The 22,112-nt window shown below is 35.1% G+C and overlaps 1 protein-coding gene across 1 annotated transcript; it reads right to left on the bottom strand.

Moving 5' to 3' along the window:
• Positions 1–16,648: 16,648 nt before the first annotated feature.
• Positions 16,649–17,550, bottom strand: LOC113358015. The gene is made up of 3 exons (XM_026601519.1): positions 17,201–17,550; positions 16,772–16,931; positions 16,649–16,660 (listed from the first exon to the last, which is right to left on the bottom strand). The coding sequence occupies exons 1-3, from the start codon at positions 17,389–17,391 to the stop codon at positions 16,649–16,651; spliced, it is 363 nt and encodes a 120-aa protein (XP_026457304.1). The 5' UTR covers positions 17,392–17,550.
• Between the last annotated feature and the right edge of the window lie 4,562 nt (positions 17,551–22,112).

The raw sequence follows: 22,112 nt of genomic DNA, 5'->3' as shown, positions 1-22,112 counted from the left end.
TACACGGATCATTGTCACTGTGTGCCAATTACGAGCTCATCTCTATGAATCTTGTTTTACCGAGTCTATCTTCGATTTGATCATGATTCTATGACCATATTTCCCCAATTGAGTTTTACTCCTTCAAAAAGCTCATCATATCTTCGACCAATGCAAACATACCAAAAACGTGCTCAGCTTAACAGAGTCTTCGACAGCTGACACACCATCATTTTTAAACCACCTCAGCAACCTCAGTGGGATTTGACAACAATGTTCGTTCATTAACATAATTGTCAATATAGTCTTTTACCAATTTCTTTAAGCAACCATGTAGTATCGACTTCATGACTGTCAAACCACAACACACTTCGGACTCAGATAGAACTATGACCACTGTCGAAGAATTCACTATTAACCTTATAACAATACATAATGCCGCACGTTCTCTCTTGTGCACATCCCTTTCCCAATCTTGCTCCAAACGTACACCAACGTTTCGAACTGATAATACTTCCTTCACACAAAGACCCAATCACACGCAGCCATAATCTGAAACCTTTGGTAACTTCCTCAATCCCCAAGAAAGTCAAGACGCTGTTGTGTTTATCTTCTCACACTATGTAGAGAAAATAACTTGACGGAAACTATATCGTTGTTGAACCAAATTTCTCAATAGAAATCTCTACCTTCATCTCTACAGGCTCTGTCACTATTGAAATTAAATTCAATACCTGTAGCAGACAAGAAAACCCTCAAATATTACCATTGCTATAATATAGCTCTATCCAACATAAAGTCTCACACTGATCATCAGGAAATCAAATAGCCAATGGATGATGCAAAAACACGCTAAAATTGCAGCCCTACTCAAATTCATGGGTTGTGTTTTCTCCTAAGTTGAATGTGCTAGCTTCTATAGCCACACCACCATACATATTATAGTATTGTATCTTTATTCTTTAAACTCTTTAAGTGTCCAAAAAATACCTTTTTAATTCCTCACAATGGGTCTTCACAAAATTAGGAGCGTATCTGCAACACAAATAGACCAACTTGTTTCTCCAAATGGTCTTGCACTTCAACCAGCTCCGATCGACTTCAAATGGTGTACAACCAAAAAACTCTTCGACTGAACGTCATCGAAAAGAATCTAAATATCACAAACTATCTAGCTTCTTCATCAAAAACAGTACGAGAGAAACTCCAAAAAAAAAAATGTTCTACCCGATACAATGCCATACTCAACATATACAAACAAACCCTACAAATTGTGTCGACAAACTTCTTCATATATAGTTAAGAATCCATAGAACCACCACAACCAATATCACATCTCATCCGACGATCATTGTCCTACAATTTATTTTTAGCCACACGCTTCAAATACTAAGACTGGAATTCAAACTCTTCACTACTGGAACATATCGAACCCTGGCCAACGAACATTACATCAAAAATGAAACCTACTACGAGATTTCCCAAAATCCTTATTATAACAGACAAATAAGGCAGAACGAGTATGAATTCATCTTCACATTCTTCAACTTCAGGTTAAATACAAACAACAGTATGATCCAATTGATGACGATTGATAACCAAATTATTTTTTCCCTTGGTTCGGAACAATAATGAGACTTTGACATGCTAATATTCCATATTTACTTCCACAAATATACAAAACAATATTTTTATCCCAACCACAATATTCTTTCCTTTTTGTGTCTTGGGAAACAAACACTGATTAATTGAAAACAAATCTACGTATGTCTCTCAAACAGTTCACAACAATATGGTACGAAGTATAAAGAAAAAAAATAAAACTTACTTGAATCCATGGATAGGGTTTATGCTCCAATAAGAATCAATGCCAAATCTCCAATGTGGAGCATCAAAACATCAAGACCATACATCTTGACCACATCGAATGCAGATCACCTGATATAATCACATTCCTTCAGAAGTACACTTTACTTTGCTTTGTTCCCAAAACTGATGAAATCAAATCCTACACATACTTGATAACATCAAACTCTGCATCTTCGGAAGATGTAACATCGAAACCTCACATACTTGATGAAACCAAATCCTTTGTCTTCAAAATTTTCTGCTACTGGAAAACCCAAAACTTCTCTCTTCAAATCTTCTATCCAACTTAAGGCTCTGATACCAGTTGTTGGGGTTCAGAGCCATCTACATGCTAATACTGCGGAAACAAAATAATTAACAAGAAACGCTTGGCTCTCGGATTACTCCATGAACCTCACTACGATCTAGGATAAGAAGAAGAGAAAGAGAAACACACAGATGCAAGCCATAAACAAAAGCAACTAGAAGTAAAGTACTCACAGATTTGACCTGGTTCAACAATGTACACAATGTGTGTATATTGTCTACATCCACCAAATGGCTACAACCTCTTTATTCATTATAGAATCACCACAGAGAGTTACACAACTGACTGACTATATAAACCCATCGACTCACTACAACGTGACCGAACACAAGAACTCTCGCAATCACCCTAATATCCAAAGTAATATCTTCACCCATACTAGATAATGTTTACCACATTATCTACCACAAGGAGACGATCTTCTCTGCACACACTAACATAGATTACCATGGACGCCTTTAGATCAATACCAATAATCTAATCCAACACCACCAAGATGATCTTTTCCTCATCAAGATGTCTTACCAACATCTCCATATGAATACTCCATAACGACATATCTCCCAACATCGATAAGTATCCCATAAGCACCATAATGATGTAATCCTTCCACCATTATTGGTCTCTCACATCCACCCCAAAAGGTGGGATGAATTCCTCACGTCTCCAATGAGAATTTCCTTGAGAACTCCATAGATAAAACTCATAGCCTAGGCTTCCTTATATAGTAGACATATTACTTATCCTACAATTTTAGGGTTATTAAGGTCCTAAACTTTAGAAATAAGTAAACAATTAGAGTTTTTCCTAAACTCCTTGACCGACTAAGTTAGGGTTATCCCAACCTAAAATAACCGACCATAACAAGTTTAAGTTTCTCTTAAAATTATCACCGACCTAATTTTGGTTTTCTTCCAAAACCAAACTCTTTAGAACCAACTGGTCCCACAATTCTCCACCTCGGATCATGCATTTATGCATGAGACGATCAAGTTGTTATCCCTCCATCTTCTGAAAATCGATTGCACCCTCACTGATTGCGTACATATCCTCAATAAGAATCAAACTGAAATGTAGTTCACCCAAATTGTTCCGTAGAACCTCCAGCAGAAGAGAGCAACCGAACTTGAACATCACCAGCTCAAACTTAACAATCCAACTTACCTGATTGTAAAAATATCCACCACGGCGAAAAATATTGACCATCTCATCAACCATCATCATATGATCACCCGTTATGCAACATCTTGAAAACATACACCTTACTCATTTATGTTCACAACTCCATATTGATTGGCATCATTATAGGTGTATTGCACGCCAACTCAATCAGATCATACACGATAATTGTCCATTTGCTATCTTCGAACTTAGTTACAGTTATTATGCACCCTTGAGCCTTTGCCACCTTCGAACTTGTTACATACTACGAACACAGCTCCGTCTTGACTGGCCTTGCTCCACCTAAGTTAATGTTCCGCTATTCCGAGCCACTAACTCCAAGTTGTGCACCATATCCCTTAGGGTTGACATCCATAACTAACTCCACACCAAATAAAACTACCATAGTAGACTCCATGCGTCTGCCTAAGCATTACCTTAGCTGAACCGCAATGTTCATTTTTGTCTGTAAACTTCAGTCAAGTCAATTGTGTTTTCAAACAACTGATCACACATTTGCTTTTTTCCATGAGCATGTCTTTGAAAGAGAGTTAACGAGATAATTTTCATTAGTTTATAATAAACCAACCTCTATGTTAGTTCCAAGAAACTAACCATCGTTTATGTATCAAAGCATATTGAGCATGACTCTAACTGCGCACGAATTACAACCAATCCACGGATCATTGTCAGTGTGTTTTCCTGAAAAGGCGAGGGTACATAAATATACCTCAATTTAAAACTTTTCCTACCTATAATTCCTTTCTCCGAAAGTGATCGTCTATGGACTGAGTCGAGACAATACAACTAAAGGTTCGGACTTAGCCAAAAAAAATAGGATTTCTTATCAAGTAAATAGGAATTAACGTTTGTGTAATTTACGTTAATTATAATAAGACAATTATAATGCGGAATATAAAAGTAAATTACACTGCAAGATTTTGTTAACGAGGAAACGGCAAATGCAGAAAAACCACGGCACCTTGTCCAGAATTGAATACTCTCAAGATTAAGCCGCTACACAAAATTACACCTAACTTCGTATAGTTGAGACCAAGTAACTAACCCTATAGTTCACCTAGTTCTGTCTTTATTCCCACGCCTCCGATTTATGAATAAGTCATTTACTTGGAACAATTCCTTTGGTTCGTATTCCAAACAATAAAGGAACAACAAATATGTTTGGTATCAACTCTATTCAACCAAGTGATATGAGTTGGACAAAGGATCTTCCTTTTATCTTAACATAAACTCCTTCGTCGGGTCCTTAGATATATCTTATGTTCAATTACGAAGTAATTGTTTAAGATTAAGCCAACAACACCTTTAATCCGAAGAATCATGTTGATGTCGATCTACTCAATTAATCAATCCAATCTACCACAAGGATAAACATATTATTAATTGGATCCTCTTTTACCGAAACAAGTATTGTGCACACCAAAGATTATAAAACCCAAGTCAGATCTTCAATATCTTCTTTGTCTTCAAATCTTCTTAAATTTTCAATAAAAACCTGCACACAATCACTTGAATCTCTTGTGATCAATCACGCACAAAACAGAGTCTGCTAACAATGGATTATCACAAGATCGTCTTTAGAACTAGCAACAGTCTAAAGATCCATGTCGAAACTCTGAACTAGTTTGAGTGAATCTTATATCAGAAGAGAAGATTCTCAATAATAAACAAACTAGGTGCAATCAGATTTCAACCACCGTTGGTCAATCAAATCAATTGAAAACAAAAGATAAATCGCAATTATCTAGTTTCCTACCAACGGTACACGCTAGAGCTTCTCAATCCCAAGGAAGACTTTAAACTGAGAGACCGTAAGAGATTTATCCTAATTAGGTTACTCTCCTCTCTGAATAGGTGGCTACACCAGTAACAACAACAAAAGAGTAAATCTGTTGTTACGAAGGATTAGTTTGCTAGAAAGGAAAACTTCAAGTATTTATAGACAAGGAAGTTTGAACACCAAGGAATTTCCAAAACCGAAAATATTCTCAAGATATTCATTAAAGCACAAATTCGGTTTCCATAATTCCTGGAAATGCTCCTTCCAAAAATAATGATCAAAATCTCTCGGAAAATCTAATTAGTAAATGCACATTACTAATTCTGGGATTTCCCTACAAAATGAAATTAATAAACTTAATTAAAATATTCTTAAATTACTTATGTTTCAATCCTGGGATTCTCTTACCTTAGCCGTTCAGGAATATCTTTGAACAACTAAAGAAATAAACATTCATAGCACGTGTTAAAAGTTTGGCGACATCTTTACTTTGTAAGTTATCTTTCATACTTACAACCTTGAAACCGATTCGTCACACTTCCAAACAAGTTTAGAAATGGTTCATCTGACTTTCAAGAACTATGTGATTGATCAAACCAACATTCAATCACAATCATAGGTTTAACGGTTCTACCAAAACAAGTTTTGGTTCTACCTCCATGTGAGTATTGTGCATAGTCACACTATCTTTCCAAAAATTCGGTTGACTAGGTACTAGGATCGGTTCCCCACATATATATGGTATCTAACTTATATGTGTTGCACATGTCCATAGGATCGGTTCCCCTTTTCCTAAAAACGTGTTTCACATGTCCATATGATCGGTTCCCCTTTCTCCTATAAACCTTGTTGTACCCCATACAAGGATCGGTTCCCCTTGTGATGTACTGCACCCCTTACTAGGATCGTTTCCCCTCTCCCAAAATTGGTCAAGCACACAAATCCGATCATACCACAGGTGATTACTTAAGATCGGTTTTACTAATTAAAGTTATACCAATACATAAGTCAGGTCTTTGTGAATAGTTCTACCAAGAACACAACAAGTTGTGAGCGGTTATACTCTATCACACATATTGGTTGTTCATAAGATATGCAATGAATAACAAAACCAATAATACCTGGCAATTTCCTTTTCGGTTCACAAACAAGTTTATGAACTTACTTCCTTAGATCACATGTAAATATTGTTCCCTAGGATGAAATCCTCACCTCATACCCATACATAATCACAATAACATTCAAATGATTATGACGATGTCTTATCTACAAAGTTTAATGGTTAAGCAATAAACCTCGTATTGTATTCCTTAATACTATGTCTATCTAGAGTTCAAATATGCTTCACAGTTATGTTTTCAATATGCATGACTTGAAAGATACGTTAAGGAATGAAACAGTTCAAGTCAAATATCACTAACCTCAAGTGGAAGGATGATTGTTGTCGTTGTAGCTCCTTACTTCTTCACATCTTCAAGTATTCCCAATACTTGTAAAGTATCATATCCTAATACTTTCAAGCTAACCTATACGAAGTTGACTCTAGTACATAATTAAGCGACTCTTAACATGAGTTTTGATTCACTAAAATATGACAACCAAACTTGACATACCAATGCTTGGTGGGTTCAACCGAGCCATGCTCTTACAATCTCCCCCTTTGTCAATTTTAGTGACAAAACTCTTACATCATATGGATAAACAAATATTCATTACAATCTGCTTGACTCCCGATTCAACAGCACAGTAAAACTGCTTACATTGAATCCTTGAAAATGTCGTTGTTGACATTATAATAACAAAGCTATTACTCCCCCTAAGGAAGATAGGTAGATATTCAATCCGCACGTCTTTGTTATACCAAATCATATGACATGTTACTCCCCATTAGTCTGTGATTTCACTCTTTTGTTAGATAAAGCATTCAAGTACCAATGTTCTTTTCCCAAGCGAGCCAATCAATATAAAATCAATGCCAGCATCACCTGTTTACTCCATATATTTCTCCCTCTTTTTGTCACAAAAATGACAAAGAAACGAAAAAATAAAGGACAACACGAAAAGAATCTTACGAATCTCAAAATAGACTTGCAAACCTGTAGAGTTAGGCACGAGGGTTCCACACATCGATCATGTTCTGATAACCAATCAAAACTGAAACTACAAGTAATCTTATATTGATATGTTACCAAGGAAACAATTTTTCCAGTTTAGTTTAGTAAACCAAAAAATAACTAAGCACGTTAGTTCATTTGCTAAACCGATTGTTCAAAAACAACCGCTTAATTCGATAGGACCAAAATAAAAATAAACTCTATTTTTCTCATCAGGTTCTAATTATCCATAAACTTAGACCTTTCAATTTTAAACAAGACAAGTATTAGGTTAGTTAACTAGCATTTCTTGTTTAGGCATTCGATTAGACTTGAATAACCGAAACCTTACTTCGATAAGTCTAATTAAGATCAGAATTAACTTAGTTTCTTATCCGGAATCGAATTGGACTAAACAACTCATCCCGTACACAAATTATTTCGTTAATCCATAAATAATTCATATAAACCAAAATAAATAAACTTGCATAATTATTCACCTCAACCGGAAGCAATTGAAACAACATAGACATTAAAAGCACCGCAATTGCACCATAATTTTGTAAGCCTAAATAATTGATACCATACAAAAGAAAGATAACAATAGTTTTTCTTAACCGGAACCAATTGAATCACACACACACATCAATTGTACCGAAATTTTATAAGCCTAAACGGTACGACACAATAAAGCAAGATAACAATAGTCTTTCTTAACCGGAACCAATTGAATCACACATCCACACATACATCATGGAATAAACATCAATTGAACCGAAATTTCGTTAAGAAAAAGCAACAAATATATATTATATAAACTCGTGCTTTTCTTATTTACTAATTGGTATCTTATGTATCTATTGAGATCTGTGCATCTCTCCATACTAAACCATATTATCAAATATCGATTTGTTTTTCAATTACGTAAAAAAAAGTATCATCGCCATTATCTTTTTTTTCCCATATTTCAAATCCCACTTCCCGTGTTAGTGTTTCCGTCATTAGAGTAGGTAACACCTTTTTCCTTGCTTTTCTGCCGTCCATAGTATAATTTCTTCCAACAACATATTACTTCGAAGACTGTTTTTAGGCATACGTAAATCTTTCTAGGCATACAAAACAATAGTCCCATCTTGGATGAGCTTATAAGGGGTACCCTATGAGTAGTTCAAATACCCATACAAAAATCTAAAATCAGTTTTATAAAAAATCAAAATCAGTTTCCCTTAACATCTCTTCTTCTTCCTCCTCTAACCGGACTCTTCCCCTCCTGCGAAAAAAAAAATCCATCACCGTGATTAATTGTCGATTCGTGAAAATTTGATCGTCGATTAAACTCAACCACATAATGACTCGTGCAAAGAAAAACAGGGACTAGGCAAACCAAATTGTCTTCTAATCCATCAATTGAAGAAGAAGAACCAATTGAAGATGAAGGTGTAGAAACTGAAAATCAACCACCAATTGAACCAGAAATTGAACCAACTGCATCTCCAACTCTGGAAATGAGGATAAGAAAGTAAGTTTTACAAACCAAATCTCCTATTTGCTGTTTTTCATCGATTAAATGACGGTTACGGTGTTGGGTTCGGCTCAAAATTGAGCTGCGTTTTTAGCCGAATTGTTCTTCACAAAAGCTTCCTGTAAGTGTATATGAATAGTTCGGCGTGAAATTTCATGAAATTTCAAGCCGACCCTAGTCACAGATAGAGATGTATAGGGGTTCGGCGTATTAGATAATCATAATATGTGCCGAACCTAGCACATTTGCGAGGTTCTGCTATTATATGATATTCACATTATGTGCCGAACCAATACAAAATTCTTACCCCAACAATTATCAGGAATATAAGTGATCAGGTTCGGCTTATATAATACTTATGTAAATATCTGAACCATGTAATACCAAAAGGTTTGGCACTTCCATTTTCTCAATCTAAGCCGAACCTCACATAATTTTTCTTCCAGATCACACAGGATTAGGTTCGGCTCATTATGACATTTTTAAACAAGCCGAACTAGGGGCTACAAAGTGGGTTCGGCTCATAATAATAACACTTTTAGTTTGCCGAACTGTTCATTAGTTGTCAATATCCAGGTGGGTTTGACTGATATATTAAGCCGAACATATTCCAGACTCGCCGATCCTTAGTGAAAAAACACAAATTTTTTATGATTTTAAGCTACAAAAGTGAGATTAAACATAGGATAGAAGTGTACCCTCCTCATCCATTGAATCTAATACAAGCTTTTTTCTCATTTTCCCCTTCTCCTTCTCCAAAAAAATCTAACTTTTTTTTTCTTACTCAAAAATATTCATCTACACAAATTTATAACTAAATAATCTTAAAACTAATCACTAATCACTAATCATTAATCACTAATCAGAATTATTTTAAGTAATCATTAGTATTAACACTAATCCTGAAAGGAAAGATTTTCCATTAAAATGGTTAAGGAACTTCTGATTTTGTTATTTCACATCTTTTTTTGTCTTTATTAGGTATGCCTAATAAGATTCATGTATGCCCAAAAACAGCATGACTGCTAATAGGGGGCACCGGTATTACCAGGGGTACCGTTTCATATGAGACAAAAAAGTTATATCCGATCATGACCGTGGATCATTGAAACGGTACCCCTGGTAATACCGGTCCCCCATTAGCAGCCATGAAAAACAGCCTTCATTACTTCTCCACACTTCTCGTGCATTACTGAATTGCAAGCAAAGCCCATCATATAAGCCCATTAATCCTACCCATTATTGCACAAGTCAGCTATACACGTTTAGCCCATTAAACCTACAGATATGATTTCCATATCTCATCCATGGATAAATTAAGCAGCACCGTTATGATAGAAACACCGTCTCGGTTTCCTAATAACATACCGATCTTCTGTTTCCTAATAATATACCTATTAATTTAAAAATAAATAAATAAATAGAATGTAGAAATTTACGTTTAGTCCCATAGTTATTGGACATTGGACGTTCTAGTCCTCTCCTCTCAAGCCTAGCACTAGCAGATCCAAATTTACCAAAATTTAGACGAGTTAGTCTTTTCATGAACGATTCAGTCCAGAATTGTTTTTTATGACAAAAAATACCCATCATCCGAATGCAATATTATCTCTTCGTGATTTCATTTCATTTTCATGGAACCGGCTCTCTTGAGCGAAGAACAAATCGTAATACCTACTTTCGTCGTGTCATGGGAAGTTCAATCTTCAAAGCATCATAATAAAAAAAAACTCGGTTCAACTTGGAAAACCTAAATCACAAATTCATCTTCTGGAAGATTAACTTGAAATTAAAAGGAAAAATCGATGAGATTTAGTTTCAGCGGGTTTCATCATTGAGGGAGATTTAAAAGGTAGGTGAATCTGTTCTTATCTTTTGATTTGATCGCCACTGTTAATCTTTCGATTTGAAATCGATTTCAGATTTTTGTTTCACGGTTTGAAAAACCTAATTACTGTGATTTCAGTTCAAATTTTCTTTTCGATTAATAATAAGAATTTAGATTTATAATCACCTCATCTTGATCGACCTTCTTGTTGTGTTCAATTTTTTCTTTTTTTCCTTTTATTATTATTTCATCAATTGTTGCTTGTTTGATTACCAGCTGTTGCGAGAACTTCAGTTAAATTATTGTAGAAGGAATCGAGGTGTTTGAGAAGGAAACTGCTGGAATCAGACAAAATAATTGCTGACCAAAGGTAGTAAGTTAATGTTCCTGCTTACCTTTTAAATTCCACTACTAGGTTGAATTTAATCATTTTTCTTAATAGTAGCAACACTGACTGGATTTTGAAATGATGGTTCGTAATTAGTCTACATTTAGCCGCATCATAAATTGATTAATAAACTAAACAACTTATTAGTTGTGTATGAATACTTCAAAAAATCATCTTAATTGAAGTTTTGTATCAGAATCTCATATTCAAGTATGGTAGGTCTCAAGACATGGATGATTACACGGAAAGAGTATATGAAAATGACTCATATACCCTTGTTAGTTATTTTTGTTATCAATTTTGACTTGTGGATATTGAACTCAAGTGGAGTGTACAAGGAAAAAAGAGTTGATTTTGGTTGCATATTTCCTTTTATTGCAGGGACGACTGAAAGCTAGGTACTTTGGATGGTCAGACATACAATGTTCAGGACATTGGATTACTTAGCACCAAACATAGTTTAAAACAATGGTTTTGACTACTCAATTTTTCTTTTTGGGTTCCATCATCTGAAGCCGAGACGCAAAACAAAATATTTAAAAGGTATTGAATAAGGATCTTAGTAGTTCATCTTTTGCAGCTACATGGTTACGTAATAATTTGAACATTCATGCCATTTTAAAAAAAAAAAAATTGTATAGGTTCTTGTTCGCAGTGCAATTGGTATATGGCCTTTTGTTCGCAGTACAATTGGTATAGGGCCTTGTGCACAGATTCCTGCACCCTACAGTCTCAGAGAGATGATAGAGGCAGTGGCTCAAGTAGATCACAAGCAATAGGAGGATACAGTGGAGGTGATATGGGTCGTAGCCATAGATACCACCCTTATTTTGCATTTGATTGAATAAATGAATCAAATAATAAAATAATGCTAGTTGAGATATCTTGGGTGCTCATATCTTCTTAATAATATTATGGAGGATTATGTAACTGCTAATGCATGCAGCAACAATGCTTCAAACTTTTCGTCATTAATGCTCAAATCTTTAACATTACTCATATCTTCTTAATAATCTTATATGCAGAAGCATGTAATCACTAATGTCAATTCTTTATGTGTACATAGTTCTACACATGTTGACTTTTAATATGTACATAGTTGTACACACATACCATAAGCAAAACAAAAAAAAAACAAAAAAGTGCTTTCTAGTCTGAGGATATTTCAGCTTATTTTTGAGATAATATAAAAAATTGGTTAGGTAACAAGTGTTGTTGTTATTGCTTGTTTTGGTTGTGGTTTATATATGTTTATTCTTTCCATCCTAAACTTTCTTCGGTTGTACAAAGTTATCCATATACTTTCTTATGACATCGTATCAACGTGCATTAACGATTATGAAATGAATGGAGTCCTCAAACTGGTTACATATTGCGTTATTTTATACTAGAGTTAGAATCTATCATAAAAAACATCTCTACCCATAGTTAAAAGAGTAACCTCCTTCTATTCGCATATACTTGGTATGAGCTATCAAATGTCGGGCCTCCAAACGTTTCTTACCGGTAGTGAAGGTCGTTTTCAAGGTCAAAAAAGTACCTCCTTGTATCCGCAAACTGCATACTTCTCTGGTACAAGTGACATAATTTGTTTACTAGATCCTATATTTATGACTATCTAGTTCCATAAAGTGCTTAGTCAGGGAAGTGGGTGAAATCATTTCGTTTACAAGAGTAAAGTGGACATACATAGATGTTGCACGTCATGTCGGTTTTCAGTTTATTAGAGTCCATGAGTAATTTTCAATTTAAACTGGATTTAATACATTTCACCTTTCACTCCTTTTAGAATATGTGCATACAATCAGGGTTATCCAAGTCCTACTTTATGTCTAAGTACTAACTCTAGTTACACATTCTGCTGTGAGGATTCTACAAGTGGTGGATATTTTGTACAAGCGGGCAGGAATGTAAGTCGCTTGTATACTGTTCATTTTGTTTTTGTAATGAGTAATGACCTTATATAGTATTTTATATATGATACTTTTTGTTTTTGTCTATTGGAAATCTTTTCAGTATACAGAACTCTTTCTTTACATATGCTGCATTTTTGCTACTTTGAAAAGAAAACAATCCTAAATCATTCTGTGATTGTATCCTTGACTTTTTATGCCTCTTCATATGTTGATCGCTAATGTGTACATAGTTGTACACCTGTTGATTGTTCATGTGTAAATAGTTGTACACTTGTTGATTGCTATTGTGTACATAGTTGTACACATGTTTAACATGATTTTGTCATTACATTGGTTGGTCTTGATAGGTATCGTCTTATTTTTTTTGAAAAGGTACCTCAAAAATCTTGTTGACATACCCAAGGTTGAAAAGTGAATTCGATGAATGAGGCAGTATTGCGGATAAAAGCAGCCGTTGATGCAAGAAAGGAGTGAAGTGCAGACCTTTTGGACCTCAAAGGACTGCATGCCTCCCCAACGGACCACAAGCGATCCTGAACACTGCCTTTGTGTTCCTCAGTCCATTCATGTGACATCTGCAACTCCAAAACTAATCAAGTAAGGTATACACAAAATTTCACACACCAACCAATTCTTAGTTGATATCAAAGTTGTTGCGTGGACATTAAGAAGTAATGCTAGTTTTTCTCATGTTTTGACTTACCAACTCTGATTCTTAGTTGGTTATGTGAACACTCGATCCTACTGTGTATTTTCTTAGTTGATGTGTGATAACTACTTAACCGGTGTATTTTCTTGTACACCAGTTATATGGGTGTACATAAAAGTACACCTTTTTATGTGCTTGCTATACGAGGTGTTTATGCTTGTACACCAGTTATATATTGTGGTGTCCTTATCAAATTTGGTTGTTGGACCATTGTGATCTGAAACAGCTTTTGATTGATGGCACTATCATTGGTTGTGCAATGGATGGTGCCGAAGGGCCACAATATATGGAAGCATGGGTACAAGCATTAACCTTAGGGTAAATTGTAAGTTAGGAACAAGCAGTAACAATACTGTATTCCTGTGTTGACATTATAATTAGTTCTCAAGAGACCTAAAGTGCGTCACTAGCATTATAGCCCATGTTACCAACTGTAACAACATAGATTCTTAATTTTAGTAGGTATTTAATTGATGTCTAGTTTAATGAATTTTATCTTAGGGTCAACTTAGTCAGACTCGGATTTTCGCTAACATCAATTGTAATACCTAAAGTGGTCTTTCATTTAATGTGCACATCGTTGTACACAGGTTGATTGTTAATGTTTACATAGTTGTACACCTTTTGATCGTTGATGTTTACATAATTGTATACCTATTGATTATATATGGAAAGGCATCTGATTCCATTTTTTTGAATTTTGGGGGAGGGATGTGCCGACAATCTCTTACACAAGAATTGATTTGCTAGGAATTTAGATGGAAATGAATGGAGGCTTCACAACATATTTTGGAGGTAAACTTTGTAGTACTTATTTGTATTACTAAATTTAACTGAATATATAGGATTTCTGACACAAAATATTATTAGTTAATGATTAGAGGCATTAATGTTTGTGGTAAGATGCATTACAATTGCGTATATATAAAATTTCAGACTCGCTACATGCATTTCAATTTTAATTTTCAATTCCATTTGAATATAATTGTTGACCATATATTTATAATGTTGTCTGCATTTCAGTTACCCTATAAGTATCATATATCGTTCTTTATTTTATCTCCAATAGCTGGAAGAGGGATGCAATCTGGGGAGTTATTTCATTCATGTTGAATTCATTGTTATAAATTCCCTATTTACAAGATCCAAAGTTCTGGAGATTTATTGGTATGCTCGTGGTTCACTTTTTTTATCTTGTTTTAAGCCCATTTATTTGCATAACAATTTAGGACTGAAACCATATGTTGTAACAATCAATGTCCTTTGTACTTTTTTTTTAAGAATTTGAATAACTCTTACATGATTTTGTTGAATAGTTCTTACATGATTTTGTTTCCAAGTGTGATGTTGAAGATTTTAATCTAGGTGACATGATTATTGCAGTTATGGATTCGTAAAGAGAAAGCTGCAGGCATTACTCAAGATGTGCAAAGAACGACATCGAAAATCATTAATTTAGGTGAGTTTGTCTTTCTTTTTTTAATCGTAACTAGGGTGTACAAAGTTGTGCACATGTGAATAAATGACACATGGTTATGCAGATTCCTGATAGTATTCTCGCTCATATTGTTTTGTTGTTGCCTTATTGCTGAGAGTAACCTAGGTCACATAGTTATATACATGCTGATTCTTAATGTGTATACTTAGATACCTGTTGATTGTTAGTGTCTACATAGTTGTACACCTGTTGATTGTTAATGTATACATAGTTGTACACCTGTTAATTTAGACATTGAAAGACGAAAATATTCCGAGTCTTTGTCATGTGAGTTCAGTTTCCTACGAAATACATTCCTCATAATTATTAAAGAAGAATTTCTCATTTTGTATTTCTTGTCATGACCACATAAACCACTATTTAAAATTTGTTGCTCTTATGTAATAAATATATGGGAGATTTGAAATAACTTAGGTTTGCGACGAGCTTTTTTATCAGATTCATACTGATTAGTAACACTATACATATAACATTGATCATTCGGCATTATGGATTCTCCTTTGTTGGCTTACTTATTTTCTTCTCCATTTGTATCCGATTTGTTCGGAACCCCTCATTGTTTTTCCATTTTTCCCTTTGTCAGATCGAGTCACGCAGAAGATGGATAGCGTTAATGACGTTTTGGCACATTTGTTTGTAACCCCTCATGGATATATTGCATGTTATGTGGGTCTGGATGTTCAATTTTCTTGATTTTTGCAGCGGTGTACATAGTTGTACACAACAGTATAAATTCAAATTCTAAAAAAATGAAAATTATATAATTATATGGGTATTCTTTTTGTATATATCAAAAAGAGCTTTTCGAATATATAAATTTTGTGAATTTGGACGAGTGGTTCGAAAAATAAATCGTTTTTAAGTTATTTTTATATTATTTAAAGTTGTTGACATCATCATGAATCAAGTTGGACTAAACTTTAAATATTTAGATTAAATTGTAAATAATAAAGGTTATTAGTGTATTTTTTGTATATTTGGACTAATTTGTACCTAGTTAACTCGGGCTGGACTAAACCGTATTTTTGAATTGATTTTTGGACTAAACTGTATTTTTTCCGAATAGAATAAAATGGGGCTCACGGTCTTCAATTTCGGTTCTCTGCTTAATAAAGGGTCACTTTTCGGGTTTGTTCATCTCCAGAGATTATTATTTTGAATTAGCTTATATATTGTATAGTAGGCGGCTAGCAGCAACATCCTTGATAATAAATTAAATCAAGTCTTCCAATGGAGGGAAGAACAAGCAGGGAGGTACTTGTTAACACCAATAATATAGTGATAAATAGGGCTGCACAACGGGTAGGGTGGGTAGGATATGGCCTATACCCGCCACCCTATCCGTTTACTGGCGGGTAAGAAAATTTTTACCCGCCACCCTACCCGCCACTAAACGGGTAAGATCCTACCCAACCCATTCTCTGGCGGGTCGGGTAGGGTAGGGTGGCGGGTATAACCGTCTATATCACCTGCAATACACACAACAGAGCCTGCTCCTGCCATCTCAACAGAGCCTCAACCCCAAGTATAAACATGTAAAGAAGACAAGCTTCTTCAATCATCATATAACAGTATCATCACCAAAAGCTCTTCAAGAAAAGAAACAAAAGCATAACCATAAAAATGTACAAACAAAAGTATTCTCAAGAACAAATAAAGTTTCACAAAAAAAGGGGGAAGATACAATCCACAATACAAACCTGTAGTGCCATCTCTTTTAGAACGCCACAATAGAAGTTTGTCCCACTAACAATAGACTGCCGTACAACAGATGAAGCACCATCTTTCAATAATGCCAAAAAGACGGGCATGAATACAGATGATTGATCCATCACCTTCAACCCAAGCTCTTCCATAAACCTGGCACCACACACAACCCCATAAGAATCAAAATAAAGAAAAATATCAGTAGGTAGGAGTAATATTAGTGGGTGCCCTAAACTAATTAGAACCCAAACCCCCCAAATTGGGGGAACCCTAATTCTACACAATGTAATGTAACAATTAGGTTAAATCAAAAACAAAATCTAACAACAACATGCAAAAACAAAGGAATCAAACACTAATTCAATCAATTTCACTTCAAAACCTACAAATATTGAAAAAGAATTTGAAACTTCCACACTTACTCTAACAAAATTTTCCGAACCAAAACTTCATTAGAACCCTGAAGTTCAACAATGTAAGGAAAAAGATCAACAACCAGCGAAGAAGGTTCAATAGAACAAAGAATATCTTTAGCTTGTTTAACAGCTAAATCTTCTTGGTTTTTTAGTAAAGAAATTATCTGTTCTCTTGAGGTAACTCCTCCTCCTGCCATTGTTGAGGTTTTTGAATAAAAAGAGAGAGATTCTAGAGGAAGGAACTAAGGTTTGAAACATTTGAGAGGAAATATAGGGTTTTCTGTAACGGCGAGGACGAAGAAGAAGGGTTCTTCGATGAAGAAAAGAGATGATGAGAGAGAGAAGGGGGGGTTTAATTCACGAGGCCGCCCCAGTTTTTTATGAACAACTTTTTGGTCACCGTCCCTTTTTTCAAGGGCCCATGGTTTAATTAGGATATCCTTCCCATACGCCGGTTCCTATGGGGTTTGACGAAACCCTCCGTTTGCCATGGTAGCGGGCCTGGCAAACTGGCCGCGCCATTATGGTAAAATATTAAGCGATCGAGCATCTACCAAACGGTTGAGACTAGACCGACAGGTTTTATGAAGACAGCCAGTGGTGGAGTCTCCACTGCTACAGGTCTTTATAAGACCAGTTGGTCATGTAATCGTCGCTTATGAAGTAACGGCTATCCCCCACCCCCATGTCTTCCTATAAATTCACCCTACTCAATTCAATGTAATCACACCTCATTTTCTCATTAACTTTGTCATCTTACTCTTTTGTACCTTTAATCATTTGTTTAATTTTTATTTTGAACTCAATGAATTTTTCTGACGAAGATTCGAAGAAGTGCATATTTATATGGATTGATTTGAAGAATAACAACGAATATTAGTTCAGGCGTTGAAACAAAATGATGATGAGTCAGATGAAGATAAATATCTAACCAACAACTTGTTGCAGCTATATTTATCGGGGTAAATACCTAGAGCTCCAGAGCCAAAAGAAGTGTTCACAAGAAGATATACGTACCGAGATCGGTATGAATGATACGAGAAGCTGATGCACGATTATTTTCTTCCAGACTGTGTCTTCTCTGATGAAAATTTCCAAGGCCGATTCCGCATGCCCCGACATTTGGTGCTAAAGATTACTGGTGAGCTTTGTCAGGTAGAACCTCAATTTAATTATCATTATGATGCACTAAATATTAGGGGTCGTAGCCCTGAACAAAAGCTTACTTCAGCCTTAAGGATTCTAGGATACGGCAGACCTCCAGATTATAATGATGAGTATCTTCGCATTGGCAAAACAACTGCATACAAGTATCTTTCGTTGTTTTGCGAAACAATGATTAATCATTTTGGTCCAACCTATTTACGAAAACCAACTGACGCAGATGTTAGAGAAATATTAAAGCAAAATCAAGAAATGAGATTTCCTGGAATGCTGGGTAGTCTTGACGGCATGCATTGGGTATTACCGGGTGCCCTACCTATTGGGTCGGTCGGTATAAGGGTCATTACGCAAAACCAACGGATATCCTTGAGGCTGCTGCTTCTTATGATTGTTGGATATGGCACGCTTTTTTTGGTCTCCCGGGATCTCAAAACGATATAAATATTTTACACAAATCACCTTTGTTTGAAGATTTAAAGTATGGAATTTCTCCTTGGGTAAATTTCAGTATCAACGGGAATCAATACACTCATGATTATTATCTTGCAGATGGAATTTATCCAAAATGGTCAACTTTAGTTCAATGTTACTGTCAGCCACCTGACGGTGAAACGGGTCGTTTATACTCATATTTCAATAGTAGACAAATGAATCTGAGAAAGGATGTGGAACGGGATTCTTGAATTTTGAAGCGAAAGTTCGCAATAATTTGTGGGCCTTATCGTGGTCTAAGTGCTCGTGAAATGCATAAGACTATGCTGACTTGCATCATTATGCATAACATGGTAATCCGGGAAAATCATCGTAATAAGAATTGGACTAACATCAAGATGAAGACTTAAGGATTAATATTATACCAGCAAGAGGATTACCTGCAAGGAACTATGCGCAAATGACCAGTCATATTGAGAACAGAACTCTGTATAACAGGTTAAGGGAAGATCTCAGAGCGAATATGTGGGCTGAGTTTGGAAGAGATGGAGGACGAATTGAGTAGTGTTGTTTCATTTGTTATTTTATTTTTTTTATTTTTTTTGAAATTGTTTAAGTTTCATTGTTGTTCCATTATCTTGTTCTGAAACAATTTAAGTTTAAATTTTTTAACGGTCATTTAAAGTAGCGGTCTAGACTCAATCGCCAACATTCCTTATAAATATACCTTCGTTTCATCCATTTCAAAATCACACCTTCACTTCTCTACAAAAACACTTCTCTACTTTCTGGTTAATTTATGGATGATCCTAGATTCACTGAAGATGAAGATTTATCTCTTTGTAGAAACTATGTAATATACTACCCGAAGAGAGGTGAAGAACGACGGATGCACGATTTACCTAGTATGAGTTATTTGGGTAAAATTCATGATGCCTTCTGCACAGAGACAGGTAATCCTCATAATCGGGATCGTGCTGCTTTGTTTTTCCGATTCATGACTATCAAAAAAGATCTTTTGGATTTTATAGCTATGAAAAGGATTGTCACTCGACATCGTCTTAGAGGTGAGACCAATGCTGAATTGGGAATACGAACTCGAGACGAGTGGCAAAGATGGAAACAAAAAGATTTCGAATACGAAGCGCATTACCAAATTCTTAAAGAGTTTCTAATAACTCGTATGAGATGTTAGGCTTACTATCAGTTTTCATGGATGTTGTCAAGTTTAAGTTAATGTAATGAAAAAACTAGTTTAAGTTTTAATGTAATGAAAAATCTAGTTTAAGTTTTAATGTAATGAAAAAACTAGAACAATTTCATTCACAATAACTACTACATATTCATTAAAACGAAAGCAGATACATTAATTAATTAAGTGGCACTACTTCATCGTGGTCTTCATCTTCCTCATCTTCAACTTGAACTCCAAATTGTTTTTCCAAATTTCTCTTGTTTCGTTTTTCTTCCAACTCCTCTGCTAGCCTATTCATAAAAGATGATAAAAAGATAAATATATATTTTCATGTGTACGAGTATAAAAAAAAGATGGGAAAGATCCCAAAATTTTAAATAACTCAACCCTAAGTGACTTATATATAGTTTTTGGTTGTTCTTTCCATGAAACTAAATTATACTGAACCTACTAACAGTTCTTGATAGTTTGTTTCTGCAATTATTACTCTTACATTGTTTTTGTTTATCCAACATCCAATAGCTAATATCGAGATATTCAAAGGTTTTAATGTTCACAGTCGAAACCAATGAAACCAGTCAAAATGTGTTATATGGAAGCATCAATGCGAAAACATACAATAAACAACAAATATTGTCTATAAAACCAACCATAGTTTCGCCTTTGTATATATATGGATGATGATGGAAGATCATCCATCGATCTATATGATGTGAACGGTAAATTGATAGTTGTGAAAAATAAAGATTGTAATAAGATACAAATTTTATGGTATCGATTCTTATAGGTTCTGCCGGAGATTCCAGTTGGATTAAGGAAATAATTGACGAGTTGAAAAAAGTATTGACAGAAGATGGTTTAACCGCAGAAGATTGTGAAAATTTATTATCTTCAAAAATAGGAGCTAGGAGAAGGTGGTGGTGGTGGAAGAGGAGGAATTTGACTGTCACCTCCTTTTTGCATCTTATGTAGATGAGCCTCAGTTATATTTTACTTCAAAATTAACTCCAGTAAAAAAAACAATAACGAAAACGAAAAAAGTTACTTCATATAAAGGTTATTGTGATATTAAGGTACATTGGTTATGCACGATAAATAAGTTATAACACTAGAATCATATAATTTATATCCATTATCCTTATCTTTTAGAAACACATGCATTTGCTAATTGGTTATGCATGGTTTATAAACTAAATCCTTTCAAACTTTATCTCCCAAAGTAATTCAGCAACTCTTTTATTAAAGATTTTGAAAACGCGGGGTATAACAACTCTTTGTTTTTAAAAGGATAGGTTTTGCAATCCAAAAACGGCTTGCGGCGCAGCTCGTTACTCGCTTGCCTTCTATGTAAAATTTTCCTTTTAACTCTTAAAAGAAAAAAAAATCATATTATTTTCATATGGGTTCAATTATAGAAATCAAAGATATCGCAGGCTTCGTTGGTTGGAGTTTCTGCTATGGACTAGTGAAAAAAACCACACCCAGTATTTCGTTCGGAAATTTGTATGACTAAACTCCAATATAATTCTGAGATCACCAACTTAAAAGTGAGACTCAATCAAGAAAGATATCAAAGAGCTTTATCTCTTTCTCAATACGATCAGCATATCGAACAGATAGAAATATGTGATCCTGATTGATATGAGAATAACTTGGACGGTACCAAAGTCCGATGCCCGAGAGTCAATCAAGTTCTATCCAACTAACAAGGTCGGATTTATCAAATGTGATTTAACTACGCACAACCTGTGATATTTCAATTATATGAACAAATATAATGCGGAAAATAAATAACACAGATACCAGAAATTTTGTTAACGAGGACACCACGAATGCAGAATAACCCCGGGACCTAGTCCATATTTGAACACCACACTATATTAAACCGCTACAGACTCCTACAAGTTAACTTCAGATTGGAATGTAGTTGAGTCATAACCAAGTCTCACACTGAATAAGGCACAGTCGCATTCCTTACGCCTCTTGAAACCCAGCAGGACTCTGCGCACGTGATTCCCTTAGCTGATCTCACCCACAACTAATCAAGAGTTGCTACCACTAGAGGAAAATAGAAGTTTCGCGACCGTCAGAACAGGTCATAGAAACGAGTTAAATGAGCTATTTTAA

This window comes from Papaver somniferum, chromosome 1, assembly GCF_003573695.1.
Source record: "Papaver somniferum cultivar HN1 chromosome 1, ASM357369v1, whole genome shotgun sequence".
In the NCBI taxonomy this organism is placed as follows: domain Eukaryota; kingdom Viridiplantae; phylum Streptophyta; class Magnoliopsida; order Ranunculales; family Papaveraceae; genus Papaver; species Papaver somniferum.
The sequence above is the reverse complement of the archived record's forward strand: the minus strand, read 5'-3'. Positions and strand labels throughout refer to the sequence as shown.